This window comes from Numenius arquata, chromosome 6, assembly GCF_964106895.1.
Source record: "Numenius arquata chromosome 6, bNumArq3.hap1.1, whole genome shotgun sequence".
Taxonomy (NCBI): domain Eukaryota; kingdom Metazoa; phylum Chordata; class Aves; order Charadriiformes; family Scolopacidae; genus Numenius; species Numenius arquata.
In genome coordinates, this window is record NC_133581.1 from 11,790,770 (window position 1) to 11,815,533 (window position 24,764).

A 24,764-nucleotide genomic window follows, 5' to 3' on the forward strand; every position below is an offset into this window, starting at 1 on the left:
ACTGATGAGTCAGAGGCTGCTGATTTACAAGTAATTGTAGGATCCCCTGCCCCTGGCAGAAGGAGCCGTGCCTCATCTCCACAAGTCAGAAGTAAACTCTTAATTGGCACAAGCTGTTCTAGCAGGCAGGGCTAAGCAGCTGACCTAGGAAAAGCAGACCCACAGAAACATGCGTTCTTGTAATGGTTTGGGGCATTGTCTTTGTTGTAAACGTGATATAAAGGTGTTGTAGTGCCTGTGTAATTGCAATTTACAGGTGATTTTTAAGTTGATGTAGCAGATCAAGGAAGCAGCAGTGTATACGTTTGGGATGTTATCCCAAAGTGAGTACATAGTGTGCGTTAACATAGTACAAACATAGGTTAACGACTCATGTCACTGCCAAAAACTGCCATTAATAATTATGCAAGTTAGTTTAACGCTTCCACTAGTAAATCATATCACATTATAACTACATATATTATATAAGAGCAAATTGTGAATTCCTAGTCATTATTAGAATGAATCATTTTATAATTTTGAAGTGTCTTTTAAATGGAGCTGATATTTCATGAGTTCATTGGTTAGGAATATTTTACACAAAAAACCTGTTCCTTGACAAATGTTTCTATTAAACTAGACATTTACCAGGAACATCGCTGCTATTAAACTGGACTTTTACCAATGGAGCAGATTCTACTGAATCATCCCTGGACATCTTCCTTTCCTTTTGGAAGCAGTGCATAATCTTATTTCGTAGCCACTATCAAAGGAAATTTTTTTTTGAGCAACCTGGTCTAGTGGGAGTTGTCCCTGCCCAGGGCAGGGGAGTTGGAACTAGATGGTATTTAAGGTCCTTTCCAACTCTAACCGTTCCATGATTCTATGAAATGATTATCAGTGGAGCAAAGTGGGGGTTTGGTTTAACCCTTGGTTTGATTTTGCAAGCAGCAGGCGCTCTGCCTCCGCTTTGTGGGGCATCATTCTGCAGCAACACCTGCCTACTGCAGGGAGTGATGGCGAGCAGCATCTCTGCAAAAGCTTGCCTACCTGTGCAGGTGCAGGCTTCTGTGTAAAGGCTGAGGAAAGTGCAGATAGCAACCAGTAACCTATTTGCTAGCTCTTGTGACTGTAAGGTAGCCTGTGCCTTGTCTTTTTGCTTTCAGAGAGCTACAAATGTGCTCTGAGTGGTGACTGAGGTCTTAATGTTGGGTATTTGCCATGGTGAAATCACTTGATCTGTTAATGTGATGTAACTGCCATTTTAAGTATTCTTTATTTTAGGGACACTGCATGAAAATTTGTAAGTTGATAAATATAATTTTATTTTTATTAGAATTAAATTTACCCCTGGTTTGGAAGGCATTTCACACTTCAATTCCATTTTACTATGGGTGGGTCATCAATTTTATTTCCCTTAAGTTGAACCTGAATACAACTTTGAAAAGGGACCGTGGTGCACTCAGTATGGGAATTATTAATTGGTCTCCTCAAGGACATTGTTAAGTGACAGCTGTAGCCCTTGCTTCTGGTAATAACTGAGCTATACAAGGAATAAACTATGTAATTTCAAACAGGAAGAGTATGTTTATATAGATGCCATGCACTAACAGAATTATCTACTACGTAGTCAGCCAGCTGTTCCCTAAAACTCAGACATATGACTTGCAATATGGCTTTCTTTGTAAATTGAGCTTTTTAAAACCATCTGTACTTACCAATCTAAAGTATATGTCTATTATAGTCATATAGTGTCTGAATGCCCAACAGGCAAACCATTAATTTTTCAGAGATGGACACAAACCAGTGCCTTAGAAAACACAGCTACTAACACATTAGGAAAATATTCCAAGTATTTCCAAGTCTTCCACAATCTGTGTCAGGAAATTCAGTTTGCAGTTGGCTGAAGCTGGTTTTGTATCTGCCTTCTCTGAAGGCACTAATTTTGAGAAAGTTTCAGCTGCAAGATATGAGGCTTGTCCAGTCTTTGCTATTATCTGGAGGTTCCCGAGCTCTTTAAAAAGCTGCTAAGGATCTAAGAGATAATATCTTAATCATACCAGTAGCACTGAATTTTACTCACATTTCATGGCATGTGACTTTGATGGCACCACTCATGTGAATACTGTTCAGCCTGAAGAAGTTGTGCAGATCTGGACCTTAATTCGATCTATATATAGAACATTATACTAAGAAAATCTGTCATCTTTCTGTGGGATTGAATCTGCCAGCCTTGAGGTGTCCTATTAATCACTGGCTGGTGAAAGACTGGTCATCAATGTAGGAACTTAGACTTCCAAAATTGTATTTCAGCTGTTTGAAAATTTCAGCCTGTATCATCCCTCCTTTGAAGGCCCATTCGCTGCAAGAGGTGGAAGGTGGATAAGCTTTCAGAAGACTTGACGGTGACGTACTGTGACTCCTGCAAAGGAGAAGTCTTGCCCACCCTGCAGAGAATGGTGAAAAGAGAGTTCAGGGTGCTGCTTCTGCCACTGACCTGCTGGGAGTTTCCAAGAGAGTCAACGACCCTATCAGCCGCTGAGAGTTATCGTATCTGAAACAGAGATATTTTTTCACCTCTGTAAATTGGATTTGAGACTAGTGGATGTCAAGAACTGAAGATTATTATTTAGACTCAAAAGTGAACAGTAATTGCTGTAGAATTGATCAGCTGTGTCCTGTCCTACCACTCATTGGAGAGGAGGCTGCAGCACCCACCACACAGCAAGGAGGATAAGGCGTTCACCGTGCTGGGAGCAAGAGGCAGAGCCTGTGGCCACACCGTCACCACACGGTAATGAAAGAAAGGAGGCAGCCTGAGGGGCATGACAAGAATCCGTGGTGCAAAACAGCACTATATCATGTCTTATTTCTCCTCTGTCAGTGATGATACAGCTTCAACAAAACCCTGACAAAAGAGCATATATCAGCAGACATGGGAATTAACAGGATAGCCTGGAAGGGCTATCACTATATGTACTTACAGTGTCCATAAGGGTGCCACCACCACAGAAACTTTACCTGTACCTGCCTTCACAGCCCCTGTTGGGGCATGGATTTCACCCAAGGGTACCTGATTCAGTAAAACCAAGAGCTAGCTTTTTAAGGGCCTTTATCACCTAAAAACGCAAATAGGTGCTGAATGAGCTCGCCAAACCACTTAATTCCCAGCAAGTGTCTTAAGCCATGGCCCACTCCACCTTATTTTGGAGAGTATGCTTTCTGTCTGCTGTTTACTAAGTGCTTCCTCGATGTTGATCTGAGGTGAGTGGTGGCCAGCAGGTCACGAGGGAGGACGCAGGGAGGATGAGGCCAATTTTCTACTCACGTCTTTGCTCCTTGGCAATCACTTCTTCATGAGATGCCCCTGCAGCTTCACCACCCCATGCAGGAGCATGTCTGTCCCTGAAATACATGGTAGCAGGTGATGAGCCCATCTTCTGCCCTAAACCAGCTTCTGAAACAGCCTGAAAGAAAGCCAGCTTGAGTAGGGGAGAAAACTGTCCAGAAAACTCATTTCTCTTCATAGCTATCTTACCTCAGTGGATCTGGGAGGTGATATTGGCTGTGTGATGGAGGAGGAAAGCTCTCTGAAAAATGCATCTCTTGTCCCCAGGGAGTTCCAGTTTGGAAGTGATCCTTTACTTCTTTCACTGGTCCCTACTTTTGTCTCATGCCAAATGCCTCAGGGCCCAGTGCTGTAAGCCTGCAAGCAAAGGTAGCCCTGTTCCCAAGAATCATAGAATGGTTTAGGTTAGAAGGCACCTTAAAGATCATCGAGTTCCAACCCCCCTGCCACAGGCAGGGACACCTCCCACTAGACCAGGTTTCTCAGAGCCCCATCCAGCCTGGTCTTGAACACTTCCAGGGATGGGGCATCCACAACTTCCCTGGGAAACCTGTTGAAGAAGCTTGAAAAAGTCTCCACATATTTGATTCATTGCAGTAAGCCTTCTCCTGCCTGTGTTGACATTGCTCACAGCTGTACTGAGCTCTGTGGGTCTCACCAGACAGGAGCCCACCATAGCAAACATCAAAACAGAAGCTTCTGATTTTTTTCAACCTTGTTATGAGACACAGTGAGGAAGCCAGAGCCTCACACAGCAAGGCAGCCAAATGGCTCCTCGCAGAAGCGGCCACGAGACTGGCATACCTGGGGCACACTGGCAGGGGATGGGCTGCGGCACTCTCTTGATCTGCAGGGCTGATTACACCCTATTACAGGTGTTAAGTTCATCCTTAAAACATGGAAGTTCGCTCAACTCTGTGTATCATACTTGGTTTTAGATCCTTCTAGGAAATCTGTGCCAGCCAAAGTAGAATGGAGGAGGGACATATCTAGCTAGCTATATGTATGAATGTGTGTGTGTGCTTGTAGAATACTGATGGAAATATGCTTTCAGGTACCAGAGAGCTGAAATGGCAAAGGCAGACTTAGCATGAAGGTTCAGTGTTTTCAGGCCTTTTTTCTCCAGGATGTGCTTTTCACTGCCATAACGTGATGAGATCCCACAGTTTGCTGGGACAAGCAGCTGGTCCTCAGCACTGATGTTTTCCCCGCTGAAGAATAGCTGGTGCTCTCTGTGCGCGTTGCTCGCTGCTGGAGAGCCAGATTGTGTGTTTGTGCAATGAAGTGGATGGTACTGTGCTGGCGCATCGCTGTGCCTCTCAGTGGTGCCTCTGTTCAAAAGAACTGAGAATTACTGTCCCCAGGTCAGTGCCATTCTGCTGTTATTCTGCCATGGACCATGGCCTCACTGCTGTGTTTGCTTGAATAGGTAGTTGACGGCAAGGTCAGGGAAATACAGCTAGTTCTTGTAGAAATATAGATTAAGTACTTATAGATTTACCTATTTACCCTATTAGAGAATTGGGAAAGGAATAACAACAGTGCTGACATGCAGCCTTATGTTGCACTTTTTATCCCTAAATCTTGCAACAGTTTGGAAAGCTGGGACTACTGTCCCCATCCTGCAGAAGAAGAAACAGAGGCTGGGGGTGAAGATCTTTCCAAAAATCACCCAACAAGCAACGGAGAGAAACAGAGGCTGGAACCGATATCCTGAGAGGAATTTCTGTCTTCTACCCATGGTGATGCTCTGTCTAAGAGAGCTTAAAGCCTGTATCAGAAGATTAAACTTAAGGTTGTATATCTATATAGCCAAGTTAAAGCATCCTGGCTTTCTGAGTGCTCAGAACCTCTGGAAATCAGGTCACCTTCTAAAATAAATTCCAGGGTACTAATTTAACGGCAAATTTTCAGGCACTTGTGACCTGTTTCTTAGAGGCACCAGATACTAATCTGATGGATGACGTTTCAGAAAGCAGGCCATCAAGTATGGCAGAGTTCACCTGGGCGATGTCTCTCAGGGGAAGGCAGCGTTTGGGATTATCTGGGGGTGTCACTGGGACTATCTCGGTGCTGCCCAGCCTGGCACTGATCCTGGTTGCAGAGAGCAGAGAAATGTGAGGTTGCCCATGATGCTCTCCAGAACGACCATCTTGTGGCGAGGAGGAGGCTGCCTTGCAAGGCACAGGCTTCAGTTCTCATTTGCTTGGGACAGAAGCCGATAGGCTGTGATTTAATCAGGGTAAAAACAATTCAGTCCTTTTTGCTGAGGGAGAATCAGATGGCGAGGGAGAAACGGCGGCGTCTCTTCGGGAGACTGCTGGTTAGAAAAACATGTGACAAAGTCAGATCTGAGGGCAGCAGCTGACGTGAGCGTCCATTGTAAAGATAAATGCCAGAGCCGAGTGTTAACACAGAAACTAGCTATGATGTAATCTCCTTAAAAGCCTTTTTTCCACAAGGCCTTTAAATGCTACAGCTTCCCCAGATCATGCCTTAGAGAACAGACTCTCCCTCTGTGCTCGCTAACCCCGCTCTCCTCCAAAAGACCTTGGCAGCTGAAACCATGTCTTGCTCCTATTTGCGGTGTTGTACCTCAGTTCTGGCGGGTCCCATCAGCTTCACCAACAACCTAATAGGATTAAGGCTGCCAGATCTGGCCCTCAGCCTGTCGATCTTGGAGTGCACTTTCCCTTCTTACCTTTGTTGATAGTCCTTTGACTGCTCTGCTGTATGCATCATCATCCTTCCATAAGCATGCAGGACTCTGAACTGAAATACTAGTTTTCCTCTGCAGCCATGCAAAACCAGTACAAGTTACCCCACAAGCTTAGCATCAGCCCTTCCTGGGCACCTTGTGGGATCCCACCTTATTTCTGTCCATAGGTCTTAGCCACGCAGAGCTCCTGGGCACGGCGTCAGTGTGCCGGCTCAGGGCAGAGACCTGGCGCCTGCCTGGGAAGTCAACAAGGGATTTTGCTGCTTCCACCCCTGTAATGCAGTTATGGCCAAACCCAGTGTTTGCATCTACTCCCAAGGAGGAGGCAACACGATCCAGAGGGTAGGACTGGCCAGGAGTCAAAAGACATTTTGTTTCCTGGCTTTTTCACTGAGCTGTGGTGACTTTGTGCAAGCCGCTTCCTCACAATGTGCTTCACTTGTGCCTGGGCGACCGATACTTTCATCTGCTATTATTTTTATTTTGGTCCTAATGATATGTTCCTTTTCTAAAGGACTCTCAAATCTGCCAGGGAAATGCAGTTGCATGACACCTACCAAGAGAGCACTTCAACAAGGGGCTTTGGTGAAATCCACTGCAAAACCCAAACCTAAATGTGTGCAGGTTCAACAACCTCTAAAGCTTAGATCTTAACACTTAAAACTCCCCCTCCCAGCTCCTCTCTTTTTCACTGGCTGTGTCCAGGCTCAGGTTTTTTCACCAGCGGTTCCAGTCCTGTTTCTTTCAATGAGCCATGCACTCCTCTACCGCCCATGACCTTCAGAAAAATCCTGCAGAGCTGCCCCTTCCCTCCACCTCCTGCAAACTCCAGTCTCCAAAACTAAGCACAAAACTGAGCATGTTTCTTGTTTCAGAAGGGGAGTATTTTTAGAAAGGGGGAGAAAACTAAGGAGATGAGGGAACCGAGAGTGTAGAATAACAGTGTCTACAGTGTAAAAGCTGCAGGGGAGGGAATTTCTCCAGAATCATCCCACACATGTTTTTATTATAGCAGAAGTTCCCACTGTGTAGTGATTGCAGTATCCCCCTTAAAAGTGTAGTAGGAACATATGCATAGAGCAGCTGCACGATATAAACTTGTCTGCAACACAATGTGATAAACAGAAGTATCATCTGCGACAGGAATAGCTGATTTCCACCAGTATTATTTAACCTAGCTACTCCAGGGAGGCAGCAAATCAGGACAGGCTTTCTGCTGAGCACACCATTATTGCCTGGTAGTAGTTGTTTACCCAGCTAGCTCGTGGCACTCTGGAAATGGTCCTAAGTTTACAAGCAACAGGAAGGGCACAGATCTATAAGGAAGGAAAAAAAAAAAAAAAAAGAAAGAAAACCAGTATAGGTTTCTTTCTGGATCAAAATTTGCTCCAAAATCATGTGATTCTTATTTTCTTTAAGCCAGTCTTTTGCATGTCATGTACAGTTACAGCCATGCTCCAGAGGGGAGGGTGGTGTGATAAGATGTTGCTGGTCTAAAGCAGTTTGGTCTTTCCTTGCTGGGCAGCATCTTCCTCCTGTACATGTTCTCTGTGGCAGGATCCAGCAGGTCCAGCAGAGCAGCTTTCTGGGTCACTGCTCTTTGGGGACTGTGATAATCCAAATACTTTCCATTGTGTTCAGATTTACTGGAGATGAACTTGCCCCAAGTGGACTTCATCTGTTATTGAAGCTGTCATCCATTCCTGCTTTACATTCCTGCTGCATTGGCCCAGTCCCTTGAGTTAACGATGGCTGTTAATCGATCTGGCTTTCTGTGCTGCCCACCCTGTGCCCTGTTTTTCCCTCGACTTTCCAAACAGACAGCAGTGTGTCCATCACTTTGAGCAGAATAGCTTTGAGAAACCACAGTGCTTTAAGAATCTCATATTTTATTGTATTTGTTTGATTTAATCCACTCAACACTGCTTTAGTGTTTGGAGCAGGGCTGGAGCCATGTCCCAACCATTGTGCCCATAAGCTGCAATGCCAAAGCACCTCCATGCCAGACATTTAAACATCACAGAATCACAGAACAATTTGGGTTGGAAGGGACATTTAAAGCTCATCTAGTCCAACCTCCCTGCCATGGGCAGAGACATCTCCCTAGATCAGGTTGCTCAAAGCCCCATCCAGCCTAGCCTTGAAGACTTCCAAGGATAGGTCATCCACAGCTTCTCTGGGCATGTATGTGCAAGCATACGGCAGTGCATGTGACACCGTATTGATCCTCCAAGGTGGACTGCTCCTAGTATCTCCTCTACATCATTTCATATCTCCCAGAGGGATGAGACTGTAGCTGCCATTGGGGTGCCAGGAGGAGGGCAGTCTGTGCCCAAAGCCCTCCAGCCAGCAGCTAGATGGGTTTGGTTATGACTATGGCTTACCATGGGGCAAAGAAGTTGCCCCATTGCAGTTGTGGCCAAATTCAGCTTATCTTTCTTCAATGTTTAATGGTGCATACATGCTGCTGGCAACAGCACCTGGTGCCACCACCAGCTCTTGGTGGTGTCATGTGGTTGAGGCTGGACCTGCTGGGGACTCCTCCAGTCTTGGATCCACCATAGCTGACATCTGGGAATTCTGCTACGTTCCCCACAGTCTTTGCTCGGTGTTTGCTGTGTGGTCTGGAGGCAGAGCAGAGGAGAATTATGGCCTCTTGCGGGCTGTCTCTGAGGCCATGGTGGGCCAGCCAGGGAGGGGGACTGACCTAGCCCCTGGGTTCCTTTAGAAACCAGCATTGCTTGTGGTGTTTGATGTGATGTGCTCCCACATCTCCCCTTCAGCAGTTCAAGCGTGGCCGGGTGTGTTGTCTGCAGGCAACGACTGTGAAGGGAGGTTGATGAGGTGATTTTTGGGCCTGCCAGGGAGACAGCGAAGTGCATCCATTCATATCTTATAGCTCCTGTATCTTCAAAATGAATCATTTGAAACACATACAGAGGTGCCTCAAATGTGAGTGTTTGCTTTATGTGTTCAGCTATGTAAGGAATCTCAAGTGTGCAGGGAAGAGGGAGAAGAAAAAAAGGAGTTGGCAGAGTTTCTCATGTATTCTGTCACCACTCAGAATGCAAACACATTTAACAAAACTATTGGCAGCAGTTTCATTTATATGGATGCATATGTATACCCCTTTATATACATACATTAAATATATTTATCTCATATATATCCTTTCTACGTATATATGTGTGTTTATACTCATACATATATATGTATGTGATGCATATATGTATATACATATATGTATGCATATATAGTGTGAGTGTGTGTATATATATAACTATACAAACACCAGGGAGTTCCTCAGCACACAGAAACCTGACACTGTTCGACAAGCCTCTTCTTCATCTATCAGTAGAAAATGGTGATCCTTCCTTCTGGGAGTCCATCTTTCTACCTGATCACCAGCCTGAGTGTTGCCTTCTGCGGGCAGCTGTGGTTGCAACGTGGACGTGAGCTCAGGTCTCCTGCTGGCCATGGGCAAGCCCCAAGGTCTGGGGACAGGACAGGCAAGAGGCTGGGGTGAGCAGAGGAGCCGCTGCATGGCATTCAGGCATGCATGGCTTTCTGCCCCGGCAGGAGGCATCAACCACCCCCCATCTCCTGGTCAGCCTCCTCTCCCCCATCCTCACAGGAAACTTTTCCCTGGAATCCAAGAGTGGCGATGGATATGGTTTGAAGGGAACACATCCTTTGCCTATTCCTGAAATGCCTTTTAGAATAACAGCTGAAGATCTATATTTGTATCAAGGTCTAGTAGTACCACAAACTGCATTAGAAGGCTCTTTTGAAGGATTTGTTTTTCCAGTGCCGGCTGCCTCTAGCTGTTAGCAGCATGTTCCTACCACGTGTATTACCCAAACACATCTGTAGCCATTCCTACGTGACAAAATACAGCAAACAAAGAGGGGACTCTTGAGCTGACACTGACTCACCAATCTCTCCACATTGCCCTGATTTAAGTAACAAAACTTGCAGCTGGAGAGCCCACATCCTCCGAGGCTCTGTGAACTGAGCTCCTGTCCTGCGGAAAAATTCAGAGCAGCACTTATGGGTATCATCATGCAGATGCTGCGAGAAGGTCCTCAGCTGGCTTACAGCTGGGTGGACTTCTAGTTTCATAGTCACAGAATAGTTGGGGGACCTTTAAAGGTCATCTGGTCCAAGTCCTCCTGCAATGAGCAAGGACAGCTTCGAGTTTACATCACTTGAGATCTTGGCCCTTTTTATTATCTGCCCAAGGCTTCATTCTGACGTACAATTAAGTTAACCAGCATTAAGTTACTTGGCGCTTACTTTGGGGTGAGTTTACACTGCTGCAGGGGTGAAGGGCCTTATGTGAAAGTAGAAGAGAGATCTCAGGCTCAGCACTGAAATCAGCTTTCTAAAAAAAGATGTGGGCATGTGATGAAGGCTCTCCTTGTTCCTCATCTTTTACACAACAAAATGCTTATAGAGTTAAGTGTCCAAGCCTTGGTGTCTGTGTGTAACTGTTCCTCAGTAAGGTTTCTCCTCCCAGAACCCAAGTTATTTCACATTAATCAGGGGATCATTGAACTCCTCTGTTCCACAGATGAGACACCTTGATGTGAAGGGGACCAAGCTGCAACAGATTCAAAATCCCTCTGCATATTTCTCCGGGCATGGAGTGTCCTGGGAGTCTTTTCATATACCCTAACATCTGAAATCACATCCAAACATCTCCATGTTTTCTGGGCTTGTTCCTGCATCCCAGTGGGATAATGGCTGTAGGAACTAATGGCTTCTGTCTGTCTTGCAAATGGAGATGCCAATGTGCAAATTACCTGAATAAATCAAAATAATAAGGCAAATAAGAGTGAAGATGAGACTAGTACTCCAAATCCTTCCTTAGCCAGCAGATCAACAGGTCCCTAAAATATGTGGCATACATAGAGTTTGTTAAAAACACGTTGCCTGCATCTCCAATTCCTTTTAAGTTCCAACCAAGGCTGATAAAACACTTGAGGCCCTTGGAATAGGAGCCTGCCTTCAAAATAAAATCCAGTCTTGCTTCCTTGCATGCTAATTAAAAGTGCATGGCTGATTCAGGCAGCCCTACAATAGCAAGAGGAGTGCTGCAGGCATAGAGATGGCAGGGTTTAGCCTGTTGTGAGTATACGATATTAAAAATGGGCAGATGTCTCATGAAGATGATTACGCCAGCACTCTTGACCTTTCTGCAAGAACAGGAATAAAAGCAGGAGGAAAAACAATAATCAGTTTTGATTTATCTTGAAAGCACTCTTCCTTTTTTAGGCATGAAGTTACTGTTGTTGTAGAGAGGTGAGGGGGGTCACTGTCACCCTTCCACATCACATCAGCGCACACTCACCGGCTGCTTGGGACCAAGCCTATGAGCAGATTGTCACACTCAGACCTTGACCAGAGACACCTCCCCTGGGATTGCACATGGGAGCACGGGTCACCGCCTCCCTTATCTATTTTCTGGCTCAGCACTGTGTTTTGTTTTGTTTTGTTTTGTTTTGTTTTGTTTTGCTTTGTTCTATTTTGTTCTGGTTTGCCTTGCCTTGCTTTGCTGGGCTGGCTGGTGGGTGAGAGCCAGTGGAAGGGGATGCACCAGCTCAGCCCAGCCGAACCCCCAGGTGGAGCGCTGACTCTCTCCTGGCAGGCTGGATGGTGTTCTTTTCTAATGTCCCAGCATTCCCATGCGAAGAGCAATTAGCCTACAACTCTTATTGCAATGGAAAATAATAACCCTCATCAAAATAAATGACGTGAGTACTAGATTTCCAAAATCTGAGCTTTATAAAGCACAGCCATGACCACTAAAGATAACCTGTGGGTGTACCCAAGGATTCCGAGTCCTATTTCTGTATTCGCAGGCAGTACAAGTATGTGTCGCTTTTATAACATACACAAAACCATTTAATGCTTAATCCAGAAGATCAAAACAGCTTCATCACTGGTTTTTGGGTTTGGTAGCACATGGCAATTTTGAGAATGATCCACTCTGAGATTTGCTAAAAAGAAATTATATACTTCTTTGTGATTTTATGGAAACTTCCTTTCCAGTGACACAACCTCTATTCTTGTGCTTGGATATTGAGGGAAACCCTCTGTAGCTGAACTAATCTTTCCTGGTATGCTCATTTCTGGCTAGAGCCATGTGTGTACAGATACCTGCTAACATTAGAACTAGAGCTGTGTCTTTTTGCTGAGCCTTCAAAACAAATTTAGTCAAAGAAAGCATGTGAGATTTTTGTGGTGCTGAAATAGTTTGCAGGATGCCTTTGCTCTAAAAGTACTTTATCATGAATTTGTTTTCAGTAAGTTGGATCCAGCCACCCACTGTAGGTTTGAAATGGGTCTGTTTATTCATTGTATTTATTTAGGTCTGGTGCAGTTGGGAATGGGAGAAGGTGTTAGCCCTCTAAGAGTAAATCTTACCAACGTTTGTACATCATAAATTTTGAGGCCAAGAGAAAAAAGGCATTGTGCTTATGTGGACTTCTCAGAGAAGCATTTTCTCTACTTAATTCTTATTCTAAGCCCAGTCTCTTTAGCTTAATTTAGACTTCTTTTAGGAAAAATTAAAAGTCTACCTTAAACTACATTTTTCAATTAAATACTCCACCAGAGCTGATAGACTATTGTAATGGATAATTACATTTAATGATAGTAATTACCCTATTTCTAATCTAAATATGCTTAGTCTCCACTTGTAGTGGAGTACATTCCTGAGTCATTTACAAACTCTACCAGTATCCATCACCCTATTTTGGGGGGAAAGAGGGAGTCACTACTAAAAAACACGTTCTCTCAGTAGTGACTTTCCTTTTATAGTTAGATTTTGAGACATATCAGTTCTCTGGCTTTTAACTCAATTCATGTGTCACACTTACTGTAGCTTTATAGTTTCATAACCCCAACATCATGTGGAATTAAGTCAAATGTCATACCAAAATCTAAAGTTATCACACCAGCACTAATACACCTATTTACCAAACCAGTAATCTCCTCAGAAAATATCTATTTAGTCTGACGAGATGTGTCTTCCTAAACCTGTGCTGTTTAGCATCAATTATTTATTTTAATACTTTATTAATTGAATGAGATCCTTATTATTTTGGCAGGATTTGTCAGGGTGACAGGCTGTGATTTCTTAGCTCAGCCTGCTTATTTTCTTTAAAATCACTTTCCTATCACTTTCCACCCAATGTGCAGAATGAAACTTCAGGGCTTAGGAGAAAAAGCACATTTGTTTTGCACTGTGAAAATCACTTTCTCCATTCAGCTGATTTTGAGACCAGTGAAGACCAGCCAGGAATAAGCCAAACCAGGAGGCAAACACACTCTGAGCACCTGAAGCTGCTCACATGAGACCGGTGATGGGTGCTGGGGAGCAAACATCGTGGCCAGGCTGGCTAGCCCTCACTCAGCTCTCAGTAGCCCTGGGATGTCCTCCATTTCCCAAATACGCTGCTGCGAATGACAGCACTACGTGGCTAGTTGGTTTTTTACACAACAAGGGAAAGGGCACAATTTGGTTCTGAAACCATATACCTTTTGGGGCTTTATAATGGATTTGAAAGAGGTGGTACAAACAAGGAGGAAGAACAGAAGTGTTTTCCCGCATTTCGTGAAAAGTTTTGTAAGATGATGAAACAACTGGACATTGTCATTGTTATAGGTAATGTGGGACATCTTCTGCTCAGAATTTTTAGTAATAATTTCAGTATCTCCTTAGATGAGGCTTTGGGAACCACGTCTTTGCTCCTCCAGAGAGTGCCTGAGAAATATATTGCAAAGTGGCACAGCTGGAAGAGGATGCTGCAGCTGTTCTTATCCCAGGATAATTTCTGATCATTGAGAGCATGATAAATGCAGGCTCAGCCCCTCCCAGGTGCAACCAGTTTTTTCTACACTGGGGACAATGAGCTGGGAACTGTGACCCAGGATGAGGATGGAGAGCCTCCCTGGCCCTGGGCTGCCCCGGAGAGCAGAGCCATGAGCCCTAGCCCAAGGGGATGGAGACATCAACACCTCCCTAACATCAAGAGCTCAGGATGGGACCCAGCAAGAGGCACCTTTCTGAGGACATGGAACTTCCCAGGCACCTTGCCACTTCTTTGGGAAGTTCTCTCAGCTGACTTTCCCAGCTGCACAGAGAGGCATCCATGTGGGCCAGGCTCGGTGTTCCCATCAGCACAAGGGGATTAAAAGCAGTTCTGCTCTTTCTCAGAGGATAATTGTGATGAGAAATGCATTAAGGATGTAGAAATGCCATGATAATGAGTTCTATGTGAATGCATATTGAGAAAGGTAGAGAAAAGCACGCAACTAGGAACCTAGTGGAAAAACAGTGGACATTTCTAAGGAAAACAAGATTACCTAGCACTGCAATAATAAGGGGTAGAAATATAAAAGAATTTTTAAAGCTGTATAAACCCACCAGCCACTAAGAAACAGGCTGTAATAACTTCCAGTGTGATTTCTCGTTCTTCTTTCTGAGTGCCTGGTCTGGACCAGTGGGGAAGGGAACTGAGCCAGGTGAGCTAGGGGTCACCTCCACATCAGCAATTCTTATTTTCCTGTCATTAATAACAACATATAGTCATATTCACTATTCAAATCCACATATATCTTTTTATTCTCCATGTAAAAATACTGTGACAAACCATTGAGGAGCACATGGCGCACAGGTGTGTGACAAGCCTTGCTTTGTACCCTGCCTCTGCCATTTGTCAGTCACATTTATTGTGCCAAGGAGCAACCCAGTCTCACAACCCCAATTGGAAGAACAAGAACTATGTAAGGGTAGCCATGCTTTCCACATTTTGTATGTTCTCATCTAATTTTACATGGCATCCGCAGATGGATGTATTTCCTTTGATTTCACTGCAACCTTTTGTGTTTGTCAGGAAAACACCAAGGAGGGTAAAGAGACTGCCTGCTCCTTCATGCAAACATTTTGTCATCTTTGAAATGTCTTCTGTTCTGCAATCTTAGAAAGTAACAGTATTGAAAATTTTCAGAGAATATTAAAAACATTAGCTTTATCACAACACAATAAATAGTTCCATCATGCACTGAAAACCGACTTCTACAGCTGACATAGTAATAAAATAGAAGTTCAGTTGCTGAGATATAGTCTGGGAGTGGACACATTGTCAAAAGAGGAGCCAGGAAGCAGTATTTCTTAAAACACTTAATTTTTCAGTTTTATTTTTCTCTCCTGTAGGAAAAAAAAGACCCAAACAAACACAACTCCCCAAACCCTCACAGCCAATACACGTACAATAAATTGAAGGCAATATTTTCTAGACAAATATGATCATAGTGATAGCATGTGTTGAAGGCTGATGCATGTGAGAAAGACAGGACCTCTTGTGTGGCGCCAAATCCCCAACTGCCTATAAATTATCAAGCTTTTGGCTTTATTATTTTGATTGCTGCTTCTAGAACTTTACTTAGTCTTTCTGTAAGGTGCTTCTGCAGATTTGTCTGAGTGAATGTTGACAATTCTTCTCTAGATCATGCAACTAGAAAAACAGTAGTTTCTCAGTAATTGTGTACTTCAGGTTTTTACCTAATGAGTGTTAAACATGAGTATGTGTATGTCTTTTCCAAATCAAACATGGGAGGCACAGGCGCGGGAGGCTTACTATAAACGACACAGGTGTGATGACATATTTTAACTTGTGCAGCAATTTGTGATGTGTACAACAGGAAGTTCAGAATTTAGGATATATCAGATCAAATAATTAGACTCAAAAAAAAAAAGCCTTTTGCTATATTTAATTCTCTCCCCTACTTAACTGAAAATGTCGATTTAGACAGTGCCATTGACTGACTCATTATTGAACTTCATTTAGGGTTACCTAAATTCTCATGGAGTTTATGTGGTTGCATACACTGAGCTGAGGGCCTCTTTCCCCTCTACAATACACTGGTACCGCTCATGGCATTGTCTGTTGCTCACCGTCCTTGGGAAAAGGAATATGGCCCTGAAGGAAAAGATTTGAACTAAACATCACCAGTACTCCTGATGCAAAATACTGCTTGTTTTGAGTGGTACATAGACAATTCTAGCCCTAAATCAACTAAGATAAATGTAATAATAATTGCGTATATTATCACATTTCTTAATGTGGACATTTCTTAACTATTGGACATACAATTCAAAGATAATGTAATGGCAAAGAAGCCCGTCAACTACAGTCCTCTAAAAGCAATTAATAAATGTAATAAAATTCCTGTCCTTTTAAAATAAATCCCCCTTCCTCGTCCCAAGGTTACAGTGATAGCAGCTGCAATACTGCAATACTGATTGGTAGGCACTGCTGCGGCTCCCTGATAAACCTCCCCTAATGGGGCTTGAGAGCCTACCATTATCAGCGTAAGAGCTCTTTCTCAAGCTACATCTGATGCAGCAGGAGATGGCAAATGCAGAGGTAGGAGAGGTTTCCCATGGGGAGCAGAGCTGAGCCCTTCTCCCTCAGACTGAGCACCAGGTTATGGACAACACTGACACAGAGAACTTGGGGACCATGACAAGAAACATCTAGTACCAAACCAGTTGATTGCTTGGAAAAAAAAATGGGTCCTAAATGTGAAATATCCTCTTTGCACGTATCTGTGCCCCTGGCATAGTGCTACTGCATAGGTGATTGAAGCATATCTAATTATACACTGTTTATTTGGGAGAACTCATGTATTTTTCCACACTCTTTTTGCAGGTCCCAAGTCTACTTTTTGTCCCACTGAAGAGACCTGGTGGCCAGGCCTGGTTATTATCATTGCAGTATGCTGTGCCACACTAGTGTTCCTCTTCGTAGTTGTCATCATTTGCTACAAAGCCATAAAAAGGTAAGACTCCAGATGCTTTTACTGTGCTTGGGGCAATGCAACCCCAACAAAGGTTGACCCAAGACTTGTCTGACACCTTGTTTTGTTGAAAGGCATCCTAAAGGCAAAACGCATCCTGTAGTCAATGTGTGTTTTCATTGGAAAGTCACTGTGTGTACTGTATCCTGCCTGTGTAAAGGGTGAAGTTCAATGCACAGTCATGGGCATGAGGAGAAAAACTAGAAATGGGACAGGGCCACAATGTTCAGATTAACATGAACTCCCCAAAGTCAAATTGCTGCAAGTTGCTGGGGAATGTCGATAGCTTTGGCTTGGCCAAGTGTAGAGGTAGGAAACACCATCCCATCCAGTTCTGATAGTACTCAAAATCTATATGTGGGATGTGAGATTTTTGACCCAGGCCCATCACTAATTGTGGCATTTCAGATTGATGCAAGCTCTTTTAACCCAAACACTAGGGTAATATGCGTAGTTTTTCATTTGGAGACTCTACTCCTAATTTATTCTTGCTTCAAAATTGTCACTACAGAATCCAATTCAAAACCTATCTATCTCTTTGAATTCAAAAGCCCTTAGGAAGCCTACATACAACATAGTGTATTGTAACTGTTTCAGCTCCGCCAGCACAGTCTTTGCAATAGATCTGCTTGCATAGGACTCCAGTAGTTAGAAATTATTGACTTCAGTTACACTGAAAAATGGGAGTGGGAATAATTTCTTCACCTAAATAATATTTTATATTTCAAGCAGAAAAAGTCAAAACCCCTAACTCTCGTGAGATACTGCAGTGACTTCTGAATCACAGCTTTGATTAAATGATGTTTATTGAGCTTCAGGATTTGGGGGGGGGGGGGGGGGGAACAAAAAGAAAAGAAAATACCTTTCATGAAAGAAGTTATGTGCATGCAAAGCAACTGCAAGATTTTTTATGAGCCTCAGCAGGCATATCACACAGGTGGAGCATTGCACGTGCTTTGTGGTTGACTGAAAAATTTATGGAGGATTTGAAGGACAGCATATCCAAGAGCATCAAAAAGGGAGAATTCAAACAAGACAGAAGTCTGTATCTAATTTCTTACTAAATTTGCATAAGTATCTCTGCTGTTCTAGTTTAACTAAAATGAATGCTTATTAGTTTTGAGGATTTGGAAGGCTTTCACTCTAGCTACTGAACTTCTTAAAAATCATCTACAGAGGACTGGAATTGGAGTCAAATTCGATTGGTAACACAGTGCAAAATTTCTTAGTTGTAGTTCATAATTGCTAATACAGCTATTGTATTTGTCTGCCTAGTGCCAAATTGTGAATGATTTCTTCCAAGGCTGCAAAATACACCTACAGAAGCAGTAACTCTCCAGGGCAACTTGTGCCTAGTGAAGAATTGCTCTTCAAATCTGCTCTGATGCTGGTAGATGGGAGGTACAGAAAAGAAATTTAAGCAGACAAATTTAGAACTGCCTTGAAAGGGCTGTGGGAATTCACATAACAAAGTCTATGCTTCATGTCAGTGAAGAATAATACAGATACTTGATGAAGACATCCATTATTTGTCAACAGTGTGAATATCAACATACAAGTCAGTCGCTTGAACAGGCATTAGGCTCAGAGAAAAGTGAAATTCCTCTTAGATCTTCTTATTGTTGACATTCACAATGCTAACAAATGCTAAACTGAAAACTGCTCAGATGTGGGATGGACAGCTACAAAAGAAAATCTTATTAATTATATTTTCCAGAGTAACTAGAGCATTTCTTTTCATCAATGAGTTCTTCCAAAAACAGCTCTGTTAAAAGGATGCCCTAAAGTGCCTGGCAGCTTTCCTCAGTAGTTCAGGTTCCTTGATCCACTGTAAAAGATATGTATTGATAAATGCTGGGAAATAAGATAAGATGCTTCACAAGAAAAGCATCTCTGCCTTTGACACAGAGTATTATCCCGTATTGTTGAGCTGAATTGGCTTTAGCTAGTGTGAGAAATCCTTCAGTCTATTTTTTGCTGGGAAGTAGAGGTGGCTAGAGAAAGAATGAGGGGATTAATTTGGGTGACGCTGAAGCCGAGAGGTCCTTCAGTGTGTTCCTGGCTTCTGCCTCCATAACCATGCCCTGCCCCGTCCTTTCTCACACCCCCATCCCACCAGCTCTCCTCTGCAGTCCTCCTCTCAGTCCCTCGTTACTGCGTATCTCTGGGAATTGGGACCTCTGTCATTGCGGCATCTCTGACAAATCTGTCTCCCACCTCCAGGGCAGCGTGTTGTCTCTTATGTACAATGTACCCATCCCCTTTAGATGTGAACACCACCTGCTCATCCTCCAGCCACATCTGGGAGGGGTTGTAGCCTTGATATGACACCACCCTCTTCATTCAAGGAGAGGCATATGCTGATTGCTTTGATGTAGAAATCAGAATCCAGCCTGAAGACACCACCTTTGCCTGCCCCAACTCTTTCTTAGCTCTGGGTGAGGATAGCACTGTGGCCCAACACTGAACAGCATCCTTTCCTTCTTGCACCATGTCAGGCATGTCTGCAGGTTTCAGAGGTGTCCCAGCCTGGATTCCCTGCTGTCATATAGCTAGTCACTGCAGGAGGAGACCAGGAGAGTGGCAAAGTATGCTGAGGATAGGAATGTTTATAATGCCCATCACAAACTGACCCTCAAAGCTCTCTCCTGCTCAGTGTCCTCTCTCTGAAAGCATTTGCCTCAGCAGTGTCACTGAGATTCTTCACCTACTGTCTGATGAGTCGTATAAATATGAAAAATGCAAGAATTATTAACCAAACATACCCTCTGTAAAGCCTTGCATGAGACTGTCACCCTCCAGCATTTTTAGACAGGTGTTTTTTCACCACTTCTTGGGGGAGTGGGGGAAGGAGATCCACATCTTCACATTTGCAAACTCTCATTTTGATGAGAGCCTGGGGTGTGACTAAAACTGTAAGTGCCAGTAAGCATGAAAACTAGCTTGGCAGCAGCAGATGGCTCATATCTTCTTTTTGGTACAACAGGAACAACATGTAAAAATTCTTACCAGCCTGTCAGCTAAAAAAGATAAATAAAAATAACCATTAAATAAATAAAGAGAAAAATACCAAGAACATACCGAACATGATTTCAGATCAGATAATAGTACTCATTTTACCCATGGACAGATGTGTCCTATGCATTCATCTATCTATATCCTATATATCCTATCTATAGTAGATCCTATGTACCTCCTATAGTAGACACATATGGTATATATCTCCCAGGGACAAATCCATAGTATTACAGGAGAGTATTGCAAAAGCCTAACTGGAATAACTTGGTTTTCTGCTTGTTAGTCTTCCAAAAAAAATGGGGTTTACAGCCTGACTACCAATGCTATCTCTATCCTATTTAGCCTAAAGCATACAGCTCAGCTTAATTAGCAGTATAAGCACTGAAGAAATGCTGAAGAGTGAAATAACAGCAGTGATTTGGCTGTAGGGTGTAGCAAGAGTTAAATGTTTTAGTAGGAAAGCGCAGGCAGAGATTTACTTGTACAGAGCTTGGATCTCTTGTATTAATCCCTCACTTTCATAAGAATCAAATTTGAAGTAGAAAGAAAAAGAAAAATCCTATTGTGCTTAAGTTAAAATCTCATTTACTGGTTTCAAAGGGCCAGACCCAATCAAACTCTCTCATGTCTGCTTTTCTGTAGCAGGAAGAGAGGGAGTGACTATCCTCAATGTATCATAACTAAACTGTATTTTTATTCAATCTGTATAAAAACTGTCTCTCCTGGGGTGGTTTGTTTTCCCTTGTAAAAGCTAAAATTTTAGCAAATAACCAGTTTCCGCCACTAAGGCTTTTTGTACAGACCCTAGTGGATTGGTGATTCTTTGTATAAAATAACTCCCAGAACCAAGGCAGCATGTTGCTATCTCCATCCCTTCATCTCCCCTGGAAATACTCAGGTTCTCCCAATATGAAATGGTCATAAGAAATTCTGAAATCCATTCCAGCGGATTGATTTGACTCCTCTGGTCCATGAGGGAACTGTCAATCAGCTTTAAAAGTCAGAGCGCTGCCAGACAGGTTAAATTCTTAGGAAGATATGTACGGGGCGATTCTTTGAAGGCTGTTAAAGCAGCCTCTAAAGATCCTATGCATGCTGCTTGTGTCTGCCGCGTTGGGCACTGCCTGAGCAGCACACCAGGTACAGATGTGTGCTACTGCACAGACCAAGCACCAGAGGAGATCACACATGATACTGTATTGTGTTGCAGCCTGGTGATAGCACCCTCAGTTTGGCAGTGGGGGAACAGCTATTTTCTCTGGTCTTTGTAACAGAGGGATATTTCCTCTTTTAAAAAATGTGAATTTTCTCTTAAGAAACTTTTCCATGGCACATTAGAAAAATGTTAAGGATTGGCACTTAGAGTCAACAGCAGTCACAGCCTGTGGCATTTGCAGATTTCTTGGGCAGGATTAATCAGTGGCTGGCCAGGGCTCAGACCCATTGTAAGCAGTGAGACTTTTCTGCTCGTTTCATGGGTAAGGAAAGTGATCTCACAACCAGTGATTTCTGTAACATGTAGCAAGAGCAGACAATTACCTGCTTCAACATCTGGAATACCTCCATGTATTTTTCTAGCATTTCTTTGTTTGTAAAAACCTGCTGTTCTTTCTCTTTCCCTGGAAGACTGTCACCAAGAAGTAAAAGTAGGAAGTCCAAGGACAATTCATAAACTAGCACAGGCTGGAAGAAGCTGGGTAATTTCAGTATTATGTGGTTTGTACACTGGACGTGGGCAAGTGTGCTGTGAATGCCAGCAGCTCTAGCAAATCTTCATCTGGTATAAATCGGTGTGGATACGAAAACAATCAGTGGAGGTCGATTCATTTTAATCAGCTCTGGAGGTGGCTGTCTCTTAAGCTTTTTTTTTTAACATCTCCAAGCACCTGAATAATAGTAAAAGACTGGAGGGCAGTGGGAAGTAAACACAGTAAAGAGGATTAAAGGGAGTTGTTTGGTGAATAAGCAACTGAGATGGGGGAGAGAGGGACCTGCAGTATGTAATCCTATTTCTGCAGCTCACTGGTGTGTCCGTGTCTGTAAGTGGAGTAAGATATTTACATAAAAGGGAAAAATAAATCCCTGACTCCCTGTATAAAATTAAGATACTGGAGCCATCTATCAAACCTCAATGGGGAAAGCAAAGCTGAGCATCCTGGTCTCCGTGCCAGCTGATGTGCCAGCTGTGCAACCTAGCAGGAGGTGTTTCGCATGGTTTTCCAACATGTGAAAAACCTGTACTTAATATTTCCAGAACATCCATGGGGTCTGAGATGACCCATGAGCAGCCAGATGTGCCTAGGGATGTGACTCCTTGGCTGTGCTGCATTTTAGGTAGGATGCTCTCAGATATACTGCAGGGTTTGCTGCCAAAAAAGCTATCTTGCTAAGTCAGCAGAGAAAGCAGACGGGTGGTAGCAAAGTTTTGAATGATGTACCTTTTACTCGCTACTCTAACTTTGTCAAGCTGCAACAGTTTTTTATGGGTTCCATAGCTTGAGATAAAGGTGCCCTAAGTGCCTACATATGCACTTCCTTAAATAGGCTCTGAGTTCACCTTCAAATAATAATTAAATGGAAGAAAACATTGTACTGAAATAAAATGACAGGTCATATTTAAACTGCCTTAAAATTCATTGCTCAGGTTATTTTCTAGGGTACTCAGTGTATGATTTATGGACCCTGAATACTGCAAGGTCTAGTTTCAGTGATGGGAGCGAGGTTCAGGAAGCTGGTTTTGTTTAACAAAATGAGACAGGTACTTGAGAGGGGAAAACACTGAGGCTTGTTTAAAAAGGGTAAAAAGTGGGATTTGGGGCTGTAGTGAGCTGCTATGGAAGAGCATGTCCCATGGCACAGAGGTGTATATCCTGCTCAGCAGACCATGGCCCCACACCTCTCCCCCAGCCCGTTTCACACCACTCACTCCGCCAAAGAGCAAGGACTGTGTAGTCCTCCACATGGCCATCTCCTATGAGAAGCACCGAGACTGAGCACAATCTAGTCCCAAAACATTATTAATTGCAATAAAACAATGCTTTTCAATGTGGGGAGAGAAGACAGAGGAGTGTCCTAAACTTCCTTAATCGCTTTGAAGTGGATATTCACGGCATGGCTGATGACAGACAGGTCAAGGTGATTTGAGATTGGTAATATCTTCTATTCTCCCTGACATATTAGAAGGATTCATACTGAAATGGTGCCTTAATTCTCAGCAGGTGCCTGGAAAGATGCCTCGGAAGATAAAGTGAGAAAGTTGGTGGAAAAGCTGGGTTAAAATTACTGTTTGAGTGAGGGACACTGAAAGGGGAGAAGAAGGTCTGTGGTGGCAGATCTGTGTGTTTGATGCAATTCGTTGACCTCAAAGCAGTTCAGCTCTGCAAAAGAGGTCAACCCCTAAGAAGTGCTGTTCAGAAGGGAATATGGTCTTTGTCGGGAAGACCTGGGAATGTCACTAAGGGCAGCTGAAATAAAGACAACCTTCAAAATTTTGGAAAAGCAAGGAAGAAAAACAGTCACACTGTAGCCTGATTATCTTTTCCACTGGCTGAATATTGATGCTAATCAACACCAGGATCAGCATCTACCACTGAGCACCACTGTCTAGGTCTTCCGTCACCTCTAAACAAAGACCAACGTCTCCATGTGTTGCTTAGCCTCTATGCGTGAATTTACTCGCATCCTTGGAATGAGGTTGCAGATGATCTACTAATGACAATTTAAATACCCTGAGCAACCAGTCTTTCTGCAGGAGATCCCATTTTTTAACCATCAAGAAATGAGTTCATAGAATCACAGAATGGTTGAGGTTGGAAGGGACAGCTTGAGATCATCTAACCTAAACTTCTGCTCTAACAGAGTCAACTAGAGCAGGTTGCTCAGGTCTGTGTCCAGCTGGGTTTTGAATATCTCCACAGATGGAGAGTCCACAGCTTCTCTTAGTTCTTGTTGGTTTTCTTTTGTTCTTTCAAAGCTACCACTATTTATTAAACTAAATGTAGCCCTGTTTGATGAAAACTGGATGCTAGTACAAAGAAATTCAATTCTTCTTCCAAACAGTACTGAAGTCTGGGTATTGGTTGTGCAACAATTTCCAGGGTGGTATATCTGAGACGAGTTGCTGAACAGCTTTACAACTTGACCCAAGCCCAGTGGAAACGCCAGAGCTCTGCTGTATTCATTCTGCTGATTCAGGGTCATCACCGAGGATTTTGAACGGGGGACTAATAGTTGGCGCTGGCCAATGTTTTTTGGGTGCATCGAGATGAAGAAGGCTTGGCCTCAATTTTTTATGTAGAATAGCAAAGGTATTGCTACTATTGTTAGCAGGCTCATTTGACAGGTCAAGTGCTGATGAGTAAAGAGGATGAAATAGCCTTTCATTTGGAGAGATGGCTGAGCCAAGCCACATGGGCAGTGCTGTGCAGAAAAGTTTGTTTTGCTGTTGCCTGTTCAGGATGTGTTGGTCGGATAAGCAGGAGGATCTGCTCTTCAGTGCTGTCACTCTGGGATTTTTATAAGCACTACATGTTTGCCTAACTATTATAGGGCAGGATTTCTTTGTCTCTTTTAAGTTATACTGAAGTCACTTTCTGCTAGGGAGAAAGTTTGCTGTCATAAATGGATAAAATGCCCCACTGCTTCTCATAACCAGGAACACTAAAGACTTTAGCATGAAAAAAGTGATCCAGTGTTTCACAGAATACTCACCTGTGGATCATTTTCACTTGTTCACTCCAATTTTGTGATGTATTGACAAAGATGCCAACAGAAATCTGTAAGCACCAGTCAACTCCTACCCATCACATGCATCCAGCCACCTTCAGGACA

General features: G+C 43.3%; 1 protein-coding gene across 1 annotated transcript in view; it reads left to right on the forward strand.

Annotated features, from left to right (window-relative positions):
- The window catches only part of PRIMA1 (proline rich membrane anchor 1), a 48,473-nt gene that overhangs the window by 13,498 nt on the left and 10,211 nt on the right, over positions 1-24,764 (forward strand). The window contains exon 3 of the mRNA XM_074149784.1: positions 16,769-16,898. Within this exon, the coding sequence (XP_074005885.1) occupies positions 16,769-16,898 (130 nt within the window). The remainder of the gene's footprint in view (positions 1-16,768; positions 16,899-24,764) is intronic.